At 43.5% G+C, this 17,132-nt stretch overlaps 1 protein-coding gene across 1 annotated transcript; it reads left to right on the top strand.

Moving 5' to 3' along the window:
- The first annotated feature begins 8,950 nt into the window (after positions 1–8,950).
- LOC130691544 (ankyrin repeat domain-containing protein 50-like) lies at positions 8,951–17,000 on the top strand. The gene is made up of 9 exons (XM_057514492.2): positions 8,951–9,382; positions 11,559–14,058; positions 14,117–14,656; positions 14,718–14,907; positions 14,965–15,658; positions 15,727–15,821; positions 15,881–16,033; positions 16,095–16,725; positions 16,783–17,000. Exons 2-9 carry the CDS (start codon positions 11,900–11,902, stop codon positions 16,995–16,997), a joined length of 4,677 nt encoding a protein of 1,558 aa, XP_057370475.1. The 5' UTR covers positions 8,951–9,382; positions 11,559–11,899; the 3' UTR covers positions 16,998–17,000.
- The last annotated feature ends 132 nt before the right edge of the window (positions 17,001–17,132 follow it).

Raw genomic sequence — 17,132 nt, 5'->3', positions numbered from 1 at the left:
ATGCAAGTTCACCTTTGTCTGATCTTCAGCTTTGACCAAGGAGTCGGGGCATTTTAGCTGGACTGGATCCAGTATGATGGAACCATATAATGAACTCTAAACCAGTTTTTTTTTTCATCTTGTTTTGAGCGGGGAAGAAAATCGTATAGGAGGCAATTACGCTGGTCAAGACATTGTAAGTAATATTCTATTCGTATAAAATGACATGCTTACGGTGATATTGCCATTCGCTTCCTCGGTGTATAAAAACCCGAGAAGTAGACCCTTTGATATTCAGTATTCAACGAACGATCTTCCCGTATACTTTAAACAACAAGAATCACCATGAAATTTTTGGTAAGTATATTGCAACGTAAAGCTGTTTTACTTGAACTTAACTATATGCATCTTATAATATGTGATCATTGTGAATTTGAACAGATCATTCTTTTTCCAATCATTGCCACTGCACTAGCAGCATCTATCCCTCTTGAGACTTCTACTGTCGTTCGTGAGCCATTATTGACGAATTCAGTTCCAGTTGCTGCTGACGACAAACAAAGTCGAAATGCCAATGCATTCAATGCTCTCGTCACAAACTTGAATCTTATAAGTCGAATGTGTAAGGAAAGTACTCAGAGAATCATCAATATGTACTTATCGTGCGTCTTTACTTCCACTAATTGCCCGTCGCCTACCATCCCTTTCCGTTCCGAAAACACAACAGCAAAGGTTGACAGCTTGAAGAGCGTACTGGAACAGTTAGGAATTTATGATATGCCACAAATCAATGGTTTTGACGAAAGCTTTGCGTTTTCTCCAGTATCCTCCATTGCTAAAGTTGCTGTAAACCCTAATAATCAGAAACGTCCACTTCCCGTCACTGTCCCTACTTTTTGGAACCCCTACGTCAATGTTCCATACGTTGCCTATCAAAACGAGATGCCCAACGCCGCCCAACCATCTGCTGGTAGTTTTATCCCATATTTAAACAACCTCACCCCCTACAGTGGCCCTTCATTTATGAATACCTTGGCCCAGTACGGAAAAGGTGCCGTTCCAGCCGACACCTTTTTGGGATAAACTTCTTAGTGAGTAAATGATGTTCTACTATTTAATACACCCAACATGTAGTTTTTCCCCTTTGTATACCAGCATTATATTTTGATTTTCAAAATACAATTTTGAATCAAAGTGTTGACATTCGCCACCGACGTTCAGTCGTTTCTAAAGGGATAGTCAACTTATGCAACCCTACTGATTAAGAGGTAACTAAAGGAACTCTTTAGACTAAGTATCGTTAAAGTTTTTGAGTTACGGAAAAAGAGAGCCACGACCTGCAACCAGCAAAATGTAATTAGCTTTTTATAACAACAGCAATTCTTAGCCAAACTTGATCATACCTAACACGAAACCTTTTGCCCCGCTTCTCACGAAGTTCAATGCTTTTCAAATCGGTAAATTTCGGCAAAGACGAATGCAATTTCTTGTACTGTATTTCATTACGTTTTACTTTCTCAGCATACCATATTACAACGAATCAATGATTTGATTTGTTCTAATAATTATCATAGTTAAATAACTGCTCAAGTTGGCAACGTGAGGTAGACAGAGAGGAAGGGAAATCAAAAGTCAAGAAAATATTACAATTCGAAGTTCGTACTTCGTAGCACACACTCAGCACGGCCTTTCGTCATCCTCTTTGTGTGTGATTTACTGTGAAATAAGTGTTAGTGTGACAAACAAATCTAATTTGGATAATTGAAATTCATGGTTTCGTTTTTGGAATCTTTGTTTCTACTATGGTGCTTGGCAATAGGCATTCAAGTGAGTTGTTGTGTCTAAAGTTCATGGCCAAATGATCGTTTTGTCTTATTTTAACCTAGAGCATTTTCGATTATTCCTTTAGACAGAAAAATGGCACGTGGGAACGAAGGGGCACCAAAATGTAAGACCACTTTGCAAAACAACTAGTTAATCCAATGTTCCAAACAGAGTTTAGGAAATCATATGCTGATAATGCTACCTGGGAAAATGTGCTGGCTGAATAAGTAATGCTTATTTCTGGCAATTAGATTTTATTCAAATAATTTGTTAGATTATGGAGTTAACTTTCTTATACAATTCTGAATTGAAATAGGGTTACCAAATAGCTACAAATGCACAAGAAGTCATGTGAAAGTTAAAAGCACCTAGAATGTTCTCCATCTATGTTAATTGGATATTTTTCCTAATGTTTGATACATGGAATTCCAAACAGTTTGTCTTGCACTATGGGGAGAAATGAATTGTAAACTCAGAATACTACCAGCTAAGCAACATCAGGTGAAAACTTTATCTTTAAATCTTAAAATGAAACAGCACTTATCAAACTTTGGATAGGTAATTGCCACCAAACCTTGCTCGCAATATGTGATGGCTGTTCCAATAAAGAAACAACTAGGATTTTATACTTCTGTGATAAACAAAGGCCCCTTTGTTGCTGATGAAGTGCAAAACTGTAATCAATTGAAAAACTATGTTGAGGTAATAGTCTACAATTGCCTGTTTCTAATGAAATCATAAATAACTTTGACTGGTGCTCTGTTTTATTTCCTTCAGTATTTGATTCAAGAAAATGTAGTGCTTCATTCGCCTTCGTACGGAATCACGTCTTGGATTTGGAAGCATCGGACATCTTCAACGTTCAACTTTCCCAGGTAGGCTACGTGACGCATGCTACTTAAGGGAAGGGATTTTACTGCATAAACCGATTTTCAGATCGACTGTGAATGTTTGGTTAATCGTAGGTTGGTTTTAGTTCATGCTCGAAGCGAAAACCAGCGTAGGGTTCACATGTTTATCAAGCTAACATTTCAACCTACTGTGGTTCGGAACAGGCTTGCCGTTTCGCTTAAAATTTTAAGCTGGTGCGCCGCACCTCTTAACAAGCAATGAGCGGATCACCAAACACGCTCAATTGTGTTTGAGGTGCGGCGCTCAAAATCTGCCCTATCGCACATTTTGTCTTCTGCCGTCTGCTGTCTGCTATATATACGGCGGTTGCCTAGGGAACGATACTTGCTTGTGCATGACTTGCAGTTTTTGAAAGCGTCGGCTGCAATAATTTATAAATAGTTATGGTATCGACCGTTAGGTGGCGCTATTTTCCGTGGTAATTTCACGTTTTGAGCGGGTACTGATCGCACATTTTTTTCAAGCGTGGCGGTAATCACGCTCAAATGCCATTAAGCGGCTCGGCCGCTTAAAAATGTAAGCGAGAGGGGAAATTCGCACATTTTGTGAGCGCGCTTACGGCAAGCCTGGTTCGGAATTAGTGCGAAATTAAAAAAGATGATTGCTACACGTACAGGTTGGGCTACAGTTTACCATTTCAGTTAAATGTTTTTACGAATTCAATTATTTCGCCACCAAAACAAAATATCAAAAGACAGCGCGCAGCCCGCCCATAATGGTATTCTTACCATCTTAAACTCACCTTTAAAATCGTGTCATAGATGTCGTTGCGTCGCTTTGAAAACTTAACCGTAGCATCCGTCAGTAGATGTCTTGGTAGCGGTGTGAAATGAACGTTAGATGTCGTTGATATCTCTAAGAAAGCGAAATTGCCGCACAAAGGAACGAAAACGAATAACAATTGATCGTCTATCGCCAAGATAACGATCAGGTTATTCCGTGGTCATGTGTATCAAATATCAACGCGGAAGATGGATCTTTTAGTGATGTAAGCGTCGGTAATTGCGCTTGGCTGCCGATCTTATTGCTACGTTCTTTACCGCTAGGGATGTCAATATAATCGTGGAACCAGATATACCAAACAGGCAGAAGCAAACTATGTGTGAGATATGCAAAAAAGGAGAGCTAGCAACACTGTCGTTGCTGGCACTTTGACCATCTGATTGTAATAACAGACCCTGTTTTCCACTACATTCGTTCTCTATTTGATTAAAATAAATTTAAGAAATAGAAGAAATGCGTATGTGGTGGTGACGCAATTTGGGTCGTTCATGTTGTTACTAGTTTGACCCACGGAAATTCAAACTCTAATCTAAAACTCTCGGCCACAAAAACGAGCGTGTAAAATGTATTTCCGTTTAATTTTTTTAAAAAAGAAACAAGAGGGAACTTTTGCCCTCGTATAAAATGTGTAACGACTGGGCCAGTTAATTAGACGTTGGGGGGAAATGGCTACGAGCGGACCAGCTATAAGGGGAGTGGGTTGCCGCCGTTATGTTCAGGCGCTTCACGACGCCTGTATGTGAGGGGAGGGACTGCGGGAACAAGTTATCGCCAGATCTTATTTTTTGTTTCCCACATTTCGTTGTAAAAGAAATAAATATCTTTCACAATTCATTAAGGGCCAGCGAACACAAGGGCACAGCAGCACATTATAATTTTTCTCTTCTCCTTTTCTTTTTTAAATGTCCACAAGCAGAAAGTTATCTATAGACTGACAACTTTTTTTTTTCTCTAGTCGAAAAAGAAGAACGATGTATATACAGACACGCGTATATATACATGGTGCTGTTCTATAAACAGATATATTTCGGTGGTGAGCAAACGCCCGTAGCAGACGATCTCGCGTATAGGCCATATAGCTTTTTTCTGGCCCTCTCTCTTTAGTCCACTGAAAAACTTCCCCCCTTTTTTTTTTTCGTTCTAAAAACGGGATATTTCGGCGCTGCTGTGTGGTAAACCTAGAAATAATTTTTCTTTTTTCGAAAAAAAAAAAGTAGGGTTTAAGGTATGTAGAAACTCACGCGAGACTTTTTGGCTTATTATATATCTCTTCACCCCCGTGTTTGCGCTCGTGGAAAAAAGAGCAGATGGCGCTCTAGGGACTTTGCTGGAACAAACGAGATTTTTTTCTTTTTCTTTGAAACTTTGGAAAAATTTTTTTTAAATCTCTTGCGCGCGCTTCGCTTAAAATGATAATACCTCCGTTATAATCTTTCACTGGCCGTGAGTAACTTTTTGTTAAAACGCAGTCGGGCGGAAATTTCTTTAAAAAATACTTTCGTTTAAAACGAAGACAAAAAAAGGCGGCTGTTTAGTTGTTGGGCTTCTTTTTTTTTTGTCTTCTTCGATGAATAATCACACAAAACGTTAATAAATAGACACTCAGCGTGCTTGGCTGATTATAATATAACATCATTAGCGTAATGCCCGCTGAGACTTGGAAGTGGTTCTTTGTCCATCCATCTCTGTCTTTTTTTCTCATTTTCCCGCACGAAAGCGTAAAAACGACGATCAAGGTGTCTGACACATTCCTACCCACAATAGCAAAACCCAGCGGGACACACATTATGCAATTGCCAATGTAATTATGACAACCTTATAATTTTTTTTTTCAAAGCCATTTTTTGTGTGTGTGCTGGTTTTTTACGTGACCGCTGTCAAATGCTGACGTGGGTCACACCTGCTGCCGACAGGCTGTTTGTATGCGTCATCGTCAGTTCACGCGGACACTCCCACGAAGACGTAGAATATTTTCAAAAAATATAAACAAGTCGGTGGGCCTCAAAATCATCCGCTCAACTGCTGACGTAGTCGTAACATGTATGTCATCGCAAGGTACGACCGCATCTATACCGCTCACGTAAATCATAAAAAAAGGGTAGGGATGAACGTATGGCTTCATTTTGACCAGTTAAAAAAAGAATACGAAACTTGATATGCGGTTAGTTTTTTTTGAGGCTAGAAATAGTAAAAATGGAGGCAAAAGTTCAACGCAATTGAATAAACTGTATGCGGTAAAAGGATTACGATTGTCTGCGGCTAACGAATAAAAACATATTCTCTTTTTTTTGCAGGTAAAAAGATTAACTGAAAAGAAGATTGGATGAGCAAATGCAAGTCATCATAAATGCCATGATAAAACAAAAAAAAAAATGGGCGATGATGAAAATTGAAATTTGCATACAGCGACAGCTATTGATCACCTTCGTCATCGTTGTGATGAAAAGAATGTGAAACGTGGTAATGGCTCCGTGTGGGCTATAACTTGTCTAATAGCAGCTCACGTTTGTTTTGGCGTTCATTCAAAACAGGTCCTCGTCCATTTGCACTGCTGATGACGTATATATAAAAAAATATTCAGCATTAAAAAACAAAAACGGCTCAATCTATTGCTCCAGGTTCCATGTGAATTTCTCACTTTCACCTACTGGCCATATCCCTGCAGGTATTTAAAAAAAAAAATTGTAATAAAATTGGCTCACGGCCATTTGGGTTGCCACCTCGTTATCCCTTCTCGCATGTATCTCTGCAACGTGGATGTAATCATTGCACGACAGGCATTTTTTCAATCTTTCTCTTTTTTGGATAACAATTGGCGATTGCGTTTAGCTAAAGGCGAGACAATTTAGTTACACAACCAACTTTCTACCTGTTTGTGATATGGAAAGCGACCAAATATTATGCGCTATTTTGTATCGGTGGTAAGAAATTGTTAAAATTTTCAGTGGCAAAATAATTTCTTTTTCTTTTAATATTAGGCCAACTGGGCAGCAGATGCTGTTAAGGATAAATGATGGATTTTGATAGCCAATTTTTCATTCTATATACGATACAAAGTATGCCCGAAAAAAAAACAAAAAAGAATCAAAATATTTTAAGGATATGGATAGGAAGGAATATAGCCATGGCTCATTCATCATATGCCGCCCAGTCGATCCAACACGGTCAGTTTCACGCGGATACAAGAATCATGCGGTGAATGACGAGGCATGCTGGCATCCTCTGGATGCATGACGTCATCAATAAGATATACGCCGTAAATAGATAGGACCATGGTCATAAGTCATACGCATCAACACAAAACTTGTAATACCGGAATCTATTGTCACAATTCTTTTTTTACATTCTCCTATTGTCACGATTGTTTTGGAATGTGGATAACTAGTCACGTCATTTTCCCCTTTTTTTATTTTAGGGAAATCAAGTTCGCCATCAACGAATGTCCGATTTTGCGTTACAATTATTCACACTCTCAAATGGGACAGGTTTTCTTGTGATGTGACTACAATTGAAAGAAAAAGGATGTGGGATTCATGGTCAAGCAGTGACTAATAGTAAATTAAACCCAGCAGTGCATGTGTGGTTACCTTATGTCAACAAGTGACAATCTCCTTTTAAAAAAAAAGGTAACACAACATTTCCAAATTATACTTTTTTCCCTAACATTTACGTATCATTGGGCACTTAAAAAGACACGGCACGCCAATCCATCAGATTCGCTCCCGCCGCTCATTTCCAATTTGATATGGTGTCAACAAAAAAGATCGTTTCAAAGGAAAATTCTATTGGATTCGTCGTCAGTTTATTGGCGACATTTTTGGTCTGTCTGACAGACGATGTCTGCATCCATTGTCTATTCAAAACCAGTTTCCTTCGTGATCAGCTTCGTGAGTCACCACTTAATCATTATAAGAAATAACTTTAATAATACGATAGGCAGCCGATGACCCAAAAACCCAATAACAATGAGAGAAAAGAAGAAAATCAGTTCCTTTTATTTTACTGGGAATGTAATCGACCGTTTTTGTGTAGGATCAACAATATGTGAACGTATAAACGAGTACAGGTAATAGCCCTTCCCAATGTGTATAGTAAAACCAAAAGGATGTCATGAGTTGGGGCTATTAACAATTTTATGTCTACACGTAGAGGCGATGGCAGAATTGATTAAAATGGCCGACTGCCTTTATTTTTTAATTGGCAACATACGGCTGAAAAACGTGACACATTGTCTGCACTCTGATGCTTAAATTCTGAAATCAATACGTTCAATTATCGACCACACAGAATGAACGGTCATAGTTTTTTTTCGTGCAGGATTCCAAATACATGACGACACCCCAGAAAAGAATTGGGAACGGAAATGTACACTGCGGATAATATTTTATTTGAGCTGAGAAAAAAGAAAACTTTCGCACTGTGTTCAACAGAAAATACTGGCACAGGTATTATTTTTTTTTCCATCTTGTGGTCAGCCCTGCTGGCCGTGCCCATCAGCTTACTCAGACAAACATTCTAGAGAAATAGCTCCAAGCTATGACAATGATATGAATGAAATATCTCTCCCCTTCAAACAACTAAAAGCAAAAAAAAAAAACTTGTGAAACCAGGTGAAAGCTTTTTGTTGAAGGTATATAGGTAAAATAGTACTAAAAAAAAGGAACAGAGACGTTTAAAGGCGGATATTAAAACAAGCCAGTTCATGTCAAGAAGATAAAAAAGAATAAAAGAGACGATGAAACAATGGGAGAAATTCGTGAAGCGATGCGATTTCACGCTCCGTGATGCAGCGCAGACACACGAGAAGTTCGTGGGTTAAGTTTTTGTCTATTTTATTTTCTATCTTTGTACGTACTTTGGTCTTTATTTATTGCTAAGAAACATAAAAAGCGAGAGCTTCTATCGATTCGGTTGAGGAAGTTCTGAAAGCCCAGCACGCCATTCATTTTTCTTGTGAGCAGGAGTGAAAGCCATGATTCGCCGTCTTACGTGATGTTTAATGCATCACACATTCTCTGTCTGAAAAGAGCCTGTAGCAGCTACAGCAGCTAAGCACCGTGCGTAGGTGTTGGATGGACAACTAGAGTTTACGTGATATGCCTTGCAGCTGGCGCTGCTCAAAGTCTCGAAATGTGATCGTGATTATTAGCATTGTTAGTATTGCATTGTTAGTATACAGAGCGTCCATCGATTGCAAACGGATGTAAACGCAATTTCTTCGTTTGCATTGTTGACGTTGTATAGTGAAAGGGCCGCGCCTTTTGTTAGTGTTGTCTGTGTTCTGTTGTTTGTTTGATGACGCCAATCACAGCAGTGCATTGTGTACCAAAGACCAGTCGATAACAACAACAAAGCAAAATTCGCTTGGATATACATTATTGGCCGTTAGATGGCGTTGGTCGAAGCAGACGCCCATCCTTTTTTGGTCTAGCACTGTAGTAGGTATCTCCTTCGCTCGTGGATCTCAGTGCTGAGGGAACCACGGTTGCTCGTGTGTAATGCGTGCACCGTGTCTTAACAAAAATTGACTGTCAAGCCGAACGTTTCATGCTTCATCATTGTGAGTGCACGTCGTCGTGTCGTCTAATAACTTGTGCTATGTAATTCATCACCCAGTTCTCCCTTTTGTTAAACCTCTGGATGAAAGATGATGAGACAGTTCTCCAGTTTTCGTGAAATAGTTGACCTAAAGAATTCGTTGCTTTCGACCTTTTCGAAAGTGAATTGAAGCGTGGAAAGGAAAATTCTTTTTCCAAGCCATCAACTGCACCAAAAGGAAGCAGTCGATTTGTCTTGCGTGTGTCTGTGTATAGACAGTGGCGCCATTTGGAAAAAGCCCCCTCGTTGTCTGTGTGTGATTCATCCACTGCGCCTTCTTCTAGAGGTAAATATCCTTCAGCGCAGAGGTCTCTTCTGTCGTCAACTCTATTTTTTTGTTTGTTATTTTTTTTTCTTTCTCGTTTTTCGAAACCCTGAAATCCTTGAAAAAGTCGGTCATTGATGGCATTATTGGATAAATTCCAAAAAGAAATGAAGAAATGGAAATCAAGTATAGGTCATCGCCACGTGAAATGTCGTTGTGGTTTATCAGTCTGGGGGGGAATTTCGTAAACCACATGACGTCCCTTTTTTTTATATTGTTTAGGGTGTCACATGTCTCAACTCTTTTGTTCTTTATCTCTAGGCAACACCAGAAAACAATTGTCGGACGATCGAGTTACATATTCCTTCAACTACTTCCTGTCCTTCTCTCTGTCACCATCAGCTGGCTGTCGAAACAGCTGCTGATTCCTTTTTATTTCGCAGACAAGGCCTGGAAACAGAAATTGAAAATATTCAGCCTCAGCCGTGGTAATCTGACAAAGCTCTTTTTCACCATAGTCCAGCAGCACACAGTGGATTTGCCTGCATTGCTAGAAGAAAAGGGAAATCTAATGGCTCCCTGTGCTCGGCGTGGATCGATATTAGTCGGGTTCTCCCTCTGGCTAAATAAGTGACGACACATCTCCAACACAAAAAGTGTGGGAAAAAAAGAAGGGAATAGATGACTGAGCAAAAACTTTTAGAGGAAAAAGAGGCCAATTCTTTTTAACCCCCAGTGTGTCTCCCGTTCTATAATTGAAGGTGTAATTAGAACCTTGCGTTACGCGGCTTTACAGAACAAGAGGAAGGTCTCGGCTTCCGTTGCCTTTGGCCAGCAACTAAACTTCATCGTACAAAAAAGTTGTTGTTGTTGTTATGACGAACTCTTCTTTCATTTTTTTTTCCTGTCATCTCCAGCTCAATAGGTCGGACTTTTCCCCCCTTAGGCCTTCAAGTTTTGATGTTCTTTTCTTTATTGTCTGATTTGCCCGTTATAAATCAACACTTAAAAAAACAGGAAACACGAGAACGGAAGTTTTCCCCTCCACAAGACGTTGCCATTTAATCCCATTTTCAATCCTTAAAATGATTTTAAATTTAGAAAACGTCCTTCGACTGCAGGTTAATGAGATTCCACTTTTGTTGGGTTTATCGAATGAAAGAGATAGTCTTTCATCTGTTGGATGGCACTTTAGCGACGCCTCATCAGGCATCTGATGAAAAGAAGAAATTGAATGGATGTTAATGATGACGTGACACGGAAAAACGTATCGACTGTATTTCCCGATAGGTAGGATGTGCGTCGTATATTTTCTCTTTTTTTGGAGCTGTGCCATTGTACGACAGATGGATATTCACCTCATAAAGAGAATTCCGCTTTGAATTCTTATTGAAGGCTGGTTCCCAATGGAGATGATGCCATTTTACGTGCTATCACGTGACACGCGATCGATCGCTGCGTTTTTGATCCCGTAGACTGAATCGAGCTCGTAACTTACTTCGTTTTGAAAACCCACCAGTATACGTACGATCAATATCTTTCGATTTCTCTTTAAAAACAAAATGGCGAATTGGGAAAAGATTCGTTTACGTACTTTTGCGGCGTCTTGTATGGATCGTTGAAACTCTCCCATTTTTTGTTGTACCCGTGGGTGTTAATTGGATCTGCCCCACATTTGACATACATCGCGAAGCACATCGACCGGACACGCCCATATCCATTTGCCACTTTCTCTATGCGGGGGGGCAGGGAGGCAAACGATTACCTAAACAGTTAGAAAGAAGCTAATTGAAAAGATGGATAGTCTAAAACCGAGTCTGTTGTTTTTTCTTTTGGAAGGATTCAGTACCTGGCGCTTGCCTATATTCGGCTCGCAGGTGTTCCTCAGCCCACCCAGACCTCTTGAATGTCGGTATGCATTTCTCAACAGCCATTTTTGGAATGAAAGAAAAGCAATTTTGTGCATTTGTTTTTAAAAATATTTTCTTTGATTTTTGCCAGAAAGAATCTGGCAACATCGCTCGCGCATTACTCAAATTGTTCACGATTTTTCCGACAATCAGAAAAAATGGAAATAAAGACTTTTGATTGGGTTCCGTCTTGCATGCATACCGACGTCGTGCTTTGCATATTTGATGTTTGTTAATAGACAGTATGCTGTTGTTGCCTACATATCTAATTCTTTTTCGTTTTTCAGATTGGCAGACCTCAACAACGTGCCGCTCCCTTTTGAATTGCATTTTCCGGTGGATAAAAAAAAAAAGACGCTTCTCTCTCCTCCCACAAAAAAAAAAAACAAAAAAAAAGAATTTTTTTTTTGCTGGAATGGATTTGGAAAAGGCGTTCGCCGTTGTGGAAGCCAGCCAAAAAGTGCCAACTGTAATCCTCACATCCGCCGACGCGTTGTTGCTTTCGGGTCGTCCTGGAATGTTGGCTGAAGTCACAGTTGCTTCACGTTGAAGACGGACGTCAAACAGTTCGATTTTTGACTTCAGTGACGTCAATTTATTCATCCATCGTCTCTGCTTCCAAACAAACATGTCGATCCGCTTTCATCCGCAATTGATGCACGACGGGTCCGGCAAGGCGTTTTACTGCCGCGAATGGGTCTTTGCCAAAGTTGGCCACATCCTGGACAACAGGACGGCCGAGAAGATTCAAGTGGCCAACATTTCCGGCGTCCTGGTCGTCGGCGAGCCGGGCGCCGGCAAGACGGCCGTCACGTTAGAAATTGTGCGTGGAGGAGTCAACCAACATTGCAGGTCTCTTTCAAATCGAGTTTTAGCCAGCCATTTCATCAATGGATACGAACCGGAAACGCAATCGGTGGCTGGATTCATCCGGCGGTTGGTGGATCAACTTCAAGAATCAAGATTAATCGATGGATACGCAGACAAGTTGCGACACCCTGAATTAGCCGAATGGCTTCATCCGCAACGTATGGAACTTGATCCGGATGAAGCCTTCCAGCGAACTGTTCTCTTTCCTCTCCTCGAGATGGACACGCCTCCGCGCAATTTGCTTCTCATTGTAGATTCATTAGACGAGCCTTCGCTTGTGCTGGACGGCGGTTTCAACAGCGTTCGAAGGCTAACGGACTTGCCCGATGGCGATTCCAGTCAGAGCATTGCTGAATTATTGGCCAATCATCACCATTTGCTTCCGCCATGGCTTCTTCTACTCGTGACGTTGCGGAGGAGTAACAAACCTCTTGCCCGTCTGTTTACGGGTTTCAAGAAAATCGCATTGGATCAGGTGCGTCGTAATTCAGTCATCCGCGATGTCCAGCAATACATTCTAGCCCGTCTGGAGAAGGAGGCAGCCCTACGGCGCCACTTGACGCGCGAGACAGCGCCAGCTCTCAACATGTTGCATATTAAAAGCCACGGATGTTTGTTGTACGTTGAAGCGGTGCTGGATGGTGTCGCGGACGGGTCCGTCCTCCTTCGTGACATACCTGAAATACCTGGCACACTTAACGGGCTCTACCTGTGGCTCTGTCAACGGCTTTTCACCCGACGCGGTTGGAATAAAGTCCAGCCATTATTGGCCGCTCTGTTGGCCAGCAGGCATCCGCCAAGTCAAGATCAACTCCTTCGCGCGGCTTATACCATTGACGCGCGGATGTCTCGATCCGAGTTTCGCAAACGAATGAACATGTTGCGCAAGTTATTAATTCCGGCTGCTGGGCCGGATTCTTCCGGTGGGCGAATGCAGATCTTTCACAGCAGTTTCGGCGAGTGGCTGACGGACGTCAAACACTGTACGCAACGTTTTCTAATCAAAGTGGCCGAAGGTCACGCTCGCTGGGCCGTCACGCTGGCCAGCCGCGGTGAAAACATGACGCCGGACGAGGTGGAAGATTTGACGTTCCATCTCGGACGGATGCAGCTGCAGTCGCCATTGGAAGCTTGGCATCTTCCTCTTTGGCTCTTGTGGACCAAAACGCCTCTGCCGGACCAGGCCGTCCTTGAAGCCGTTATGGTCAGCAGCCTCGGTGCTCAGAATCTGAGCCCAGATGACATCGAAAGTCAACTGGACGGAACGTTTGGTTTAGTGGCGGAGGAATGCCGATCTCAAGACAAACCGGATATGGTCGAAGACGATAGTGCTATTGTTGCTGCCATGGCAACCGATGAATCCATTCGTCAGTCGCCTGTTATTACTACTAGTCCATTAGCCGGGACGACGATGGCGGATCCGGCGGAAGAGATTGAAAGATTGATTGAACACGAAGAAGAAGAGGAAGAAGAAGAAGAAGAAGAGGAAGAGGCCATTTCCCCTGTTTTGGAACGCCGGAACAGTGTTAGATTATTACGCCACGCCCATTCGCTGAACGAAGCGGAAGATCCGGAGCAATCGCTCTTTTATGCGGCCCAAATGGGATACACGTCGGCCGTTACCAAACTTTGCCATCGTTATAGATCGTCCATCAGTCTAGCGGCATTACGGCACGCTCTGTCGATCGCCGCCCGTCAGGGTCACGCTTCTCTAGTCTCCACGTTGCTGGAAGCCGGAGCGGATCCGGATGTGGCCGATTCTGAGGGCTGGACGCCGCTGAGAGCCGCCGCTTGGGGCGGACACGCTTCCACCGTCCAAGTGTTGCTGGAACGCGGAGCTCAGGTGGACGCCAGTGACTCTGAAGGCAGGACGGCTCTCAGAGCGGCCGCTTGGGCTGGCCACGAAGAAGTCGTCCGGTAAGCTTTGCATTTATCGTAATGATTCATTCGTTTTTTAAAAATTAAATTTTATTAGGGCCCTTTTAAACGCTGGTGCACAAGTGGACGGGGAAGATCGACAAGGACGGACGCCGCTTATTGCGGCCGCTTATATGGGTCACGCAGACATTGTTGCCGCTCTGTTAGACGCAGGTGCTCAGCCAGACCATGTCGATTGCGAAGGGCGGACAGCCCTTTCGGTGGCCGTGCTTAGCGTCGCCTGCCGGACACAACCTAATGGAAATCATCCGCCATCTGGTGGTGGAGACGTTAGCGTCCGTCGCCGCCGTCCTCGTGTGTTGGTCAAACGACGTCCATCTAAAGTCAATTCAGATGACATCGATCCGGCCAGCCAAGAGCAAGACACTTCACCTCCAGCCGAAGTGGCCTCGTCCATTTATCCGGACAGTGGGATTACCGGTACCCTGACGGGCACTTTGGCTGGAACGTTAGATGGCGAAGATAACGAAGCTGTTGAAACAGTGACCATCCTTTTAGAATACGGCGCTTCGGTTAACCATCAAGATAAAGTAGACGGACTAACTCCACTTTTAGTGGCTGCTTTTGAAGGCCATCGGTAATTCCATTTGAAATATTTCTTTACACAAGGACGACATTGAACTCGTCAATTGTTTCAGGACGGTATGCGAACTGCTACTGGAAGGAGATGCCGATGTCGATCAGGCAGATTTAGGAGGGCGGACGCCGCTCCTAGCGGCCGCGTCCATGGGGCACGGTCACATTGTCGAACTTCTCCTTTTTTGGGGTTGCTATGTGGACAGTATCGATGCTGAAGGTCGCACCGTTTTGTCCATCGCCTGCGCCCAGGTAAATAAAATCAGTTTAGAAAAAAATACATTTATTAAAAATTTCTAATTTTTTTAGGGGTCGGTTGATGTTGTCCGATTGCTGCTGGATCGTGGGCTGGATGAAGCTCATCGTGACAATGCCGGATGGACGCCCTTACATTATGCGGCTTTCGAAGGCCATGCGGCTGTTGTTGATCTTTTACTAGAAGTCGGTGCTCGAATGGACGCTACCGACAATGACGGCCGAGCTCCTATTTTGCTGGCCACGCAAGAAGGTCACCTGTCCGTTGTTGAACGATTGATTGAATTAGGTGCCGATATCAATCAAAAGAGTCTTGACGGTAAAACACCGTTACGCGTGGCCGCCCTCGAGGGCCACAATTCCGTTTTGTCCGCCTTAGTGGAAGCCGGTGCTGATCTGACGTCCAAGGACCCTGACGGCCGCAGTACTCTATACCTCCTAACAATAGAGAATAAAATCCAGCAAGTGGAGATTATCCTTTCCAAGGCTGCGGGCAAATACAACTTGGAGGAGGATCGCGATCTCGAAGGCCGGACGCCGCTCCACATAGCGGCCTGGCAGGGCCACACATCGATGGTGGAGTTGCTGCTCCGTTACGGAGCCGACGTGAACGCGGTGGACCGGGAACAGCGGACGCCGTTACAGAGCTCTGCGTGGCAAGGACACGAGTCCGTTGTTTGGCTCCTGCTCAAGGCCGGCGCACGGGGCGATCAGCCGTGCTCGCAGGGAGCCACACCTCTCTCTATAGGTATGAATAAAACACACGCGTGCATATAGATTTGGATGTTTCATTTCCTCTTCATTTAATGAAAACAGCTGCGCAAGAAGGCCACGAAGGCGTTGCCAGGCTGTTGCTGGCCAGCGGAGCGGATCCCAACCGAGCCGACGGCTGCGGTCGCACTGCCCTGAAAGTAAGAGAAAATGGTGACCGCATAATAGCAGAGAGATTCAAATGTTTTCTTTTTTTTAGTTGGCCATGAAAGGCGGTCATAAGAAAGTAATCCAGCTTTTGGAAAACTCGTCCAGCACGTCGTCAAAATCGTCCGATATTGGATCGAAATATTTGTCGGTCAATGGGCCAGACCCCAAGGACTACAGCCCTGCGTCAACTTTCGAGACGGCCGTAAGTTGGAACGAGTCAAGTCTTTGCAGATGAGTCATTCAAATCTGGTTTGTTATTTTAGAGTTGCAAGTCTGGTAGCAACTTGACATCGTCAACACCAAGGTCGTCTTCTCTGACGGCCGAATTGAAAGCCTCTCCATCACCGTCTGTTCAAACGTCGCAACTCAGCTTTACACAACAGCTGCAGCAGCAAGCTGGACAGCAACGAGGATCTCGACCTCGAACAGCCGGACTGCATTTGCCACTTTACTCGGCCAATCGGATCCTGTCGCCGTTGAGCGAGCCGCAGAGTCCGCTTTACGCTTCTCCTCCACCTCCCACTCCGCCCAACGAGCCCATCTGGCAGCCGATCCATCAAACTACGCCGCAAAGTCAACCCCCAACATGCGTACCGTCATCGCTGGATCACCATCGTTTGGTGTCTGTCCTGACCGATCGTATAGGTCCGATGACGGCCAAAAATGGCCATTCACGTTCCAGTTTGACGAGCCTTTTGCGTCGTGAGCGGTCCGAAGATGCCTTCAGAGTCTCGAGCATCGGTAGCACAACACCTCCTGTGCCACATCGGACATCCAGCATCGATCCGGATCGTACACAACCTACGCAACGGATGGATATACTTAAAAACGAGCCTTCTTTAAGGCCGTCTTCGGTTCCCCTCACGCAGAGTAGTCACATGCAGATCATTTTAGGTGTGTCACATAATTCTAATTATTCAAAAACAAAAATTAATTTGATCTTTTTCGCAGGAATCCCATCAAAATCACGACGTAATGGATTCGGTCACCGTCCAATTGCCCATCCGCAAGTGTCACGCGATAGTCACCACGGCGGTGGTTTCAGTGGAATGTTGGCCGGCATCCGCAACAGCGCCCTACTCCACGGCAGCACCAAATTGAAAAACGCTCTGTGTAACGCCGTCAGTCGACCGGTTGGCGTCATCAAAAAGGAGACTCAGCTATAAAAATTAATTAAAAAGACGGGTGGTACCGGAGCAGAAAACATACGCTCTCTTTTTTTTTTTTATCTCTGTCTCTTCTCATTTTCAATTTTATCGTCATCTCAAGATCAACGGCCAAAGAGATAAAAAGAAATCCTC

The sequence above is a fragment of the Daphnia carinata genome, chromosome 1, assembly GCF_022539665.2.
Source record: "Daphnia carinata strain CSIRO-1 chromosome 1, CSIRO_AGI_Dcar_HiC_V3, whole genome shotgun sequence".
Taxonomy (NCBI): Eukaryota; Metazoa; Arthropoda; class Branchiopoda; order Diplostraca; family Daphniidae; genus Daphnia; species Daphnia carinata.
The sequence above is the reverse complement of the archived record's forward strand: the minus strand, read 5'-3'. Positions and strand labels throughout refer to the sequence as shown.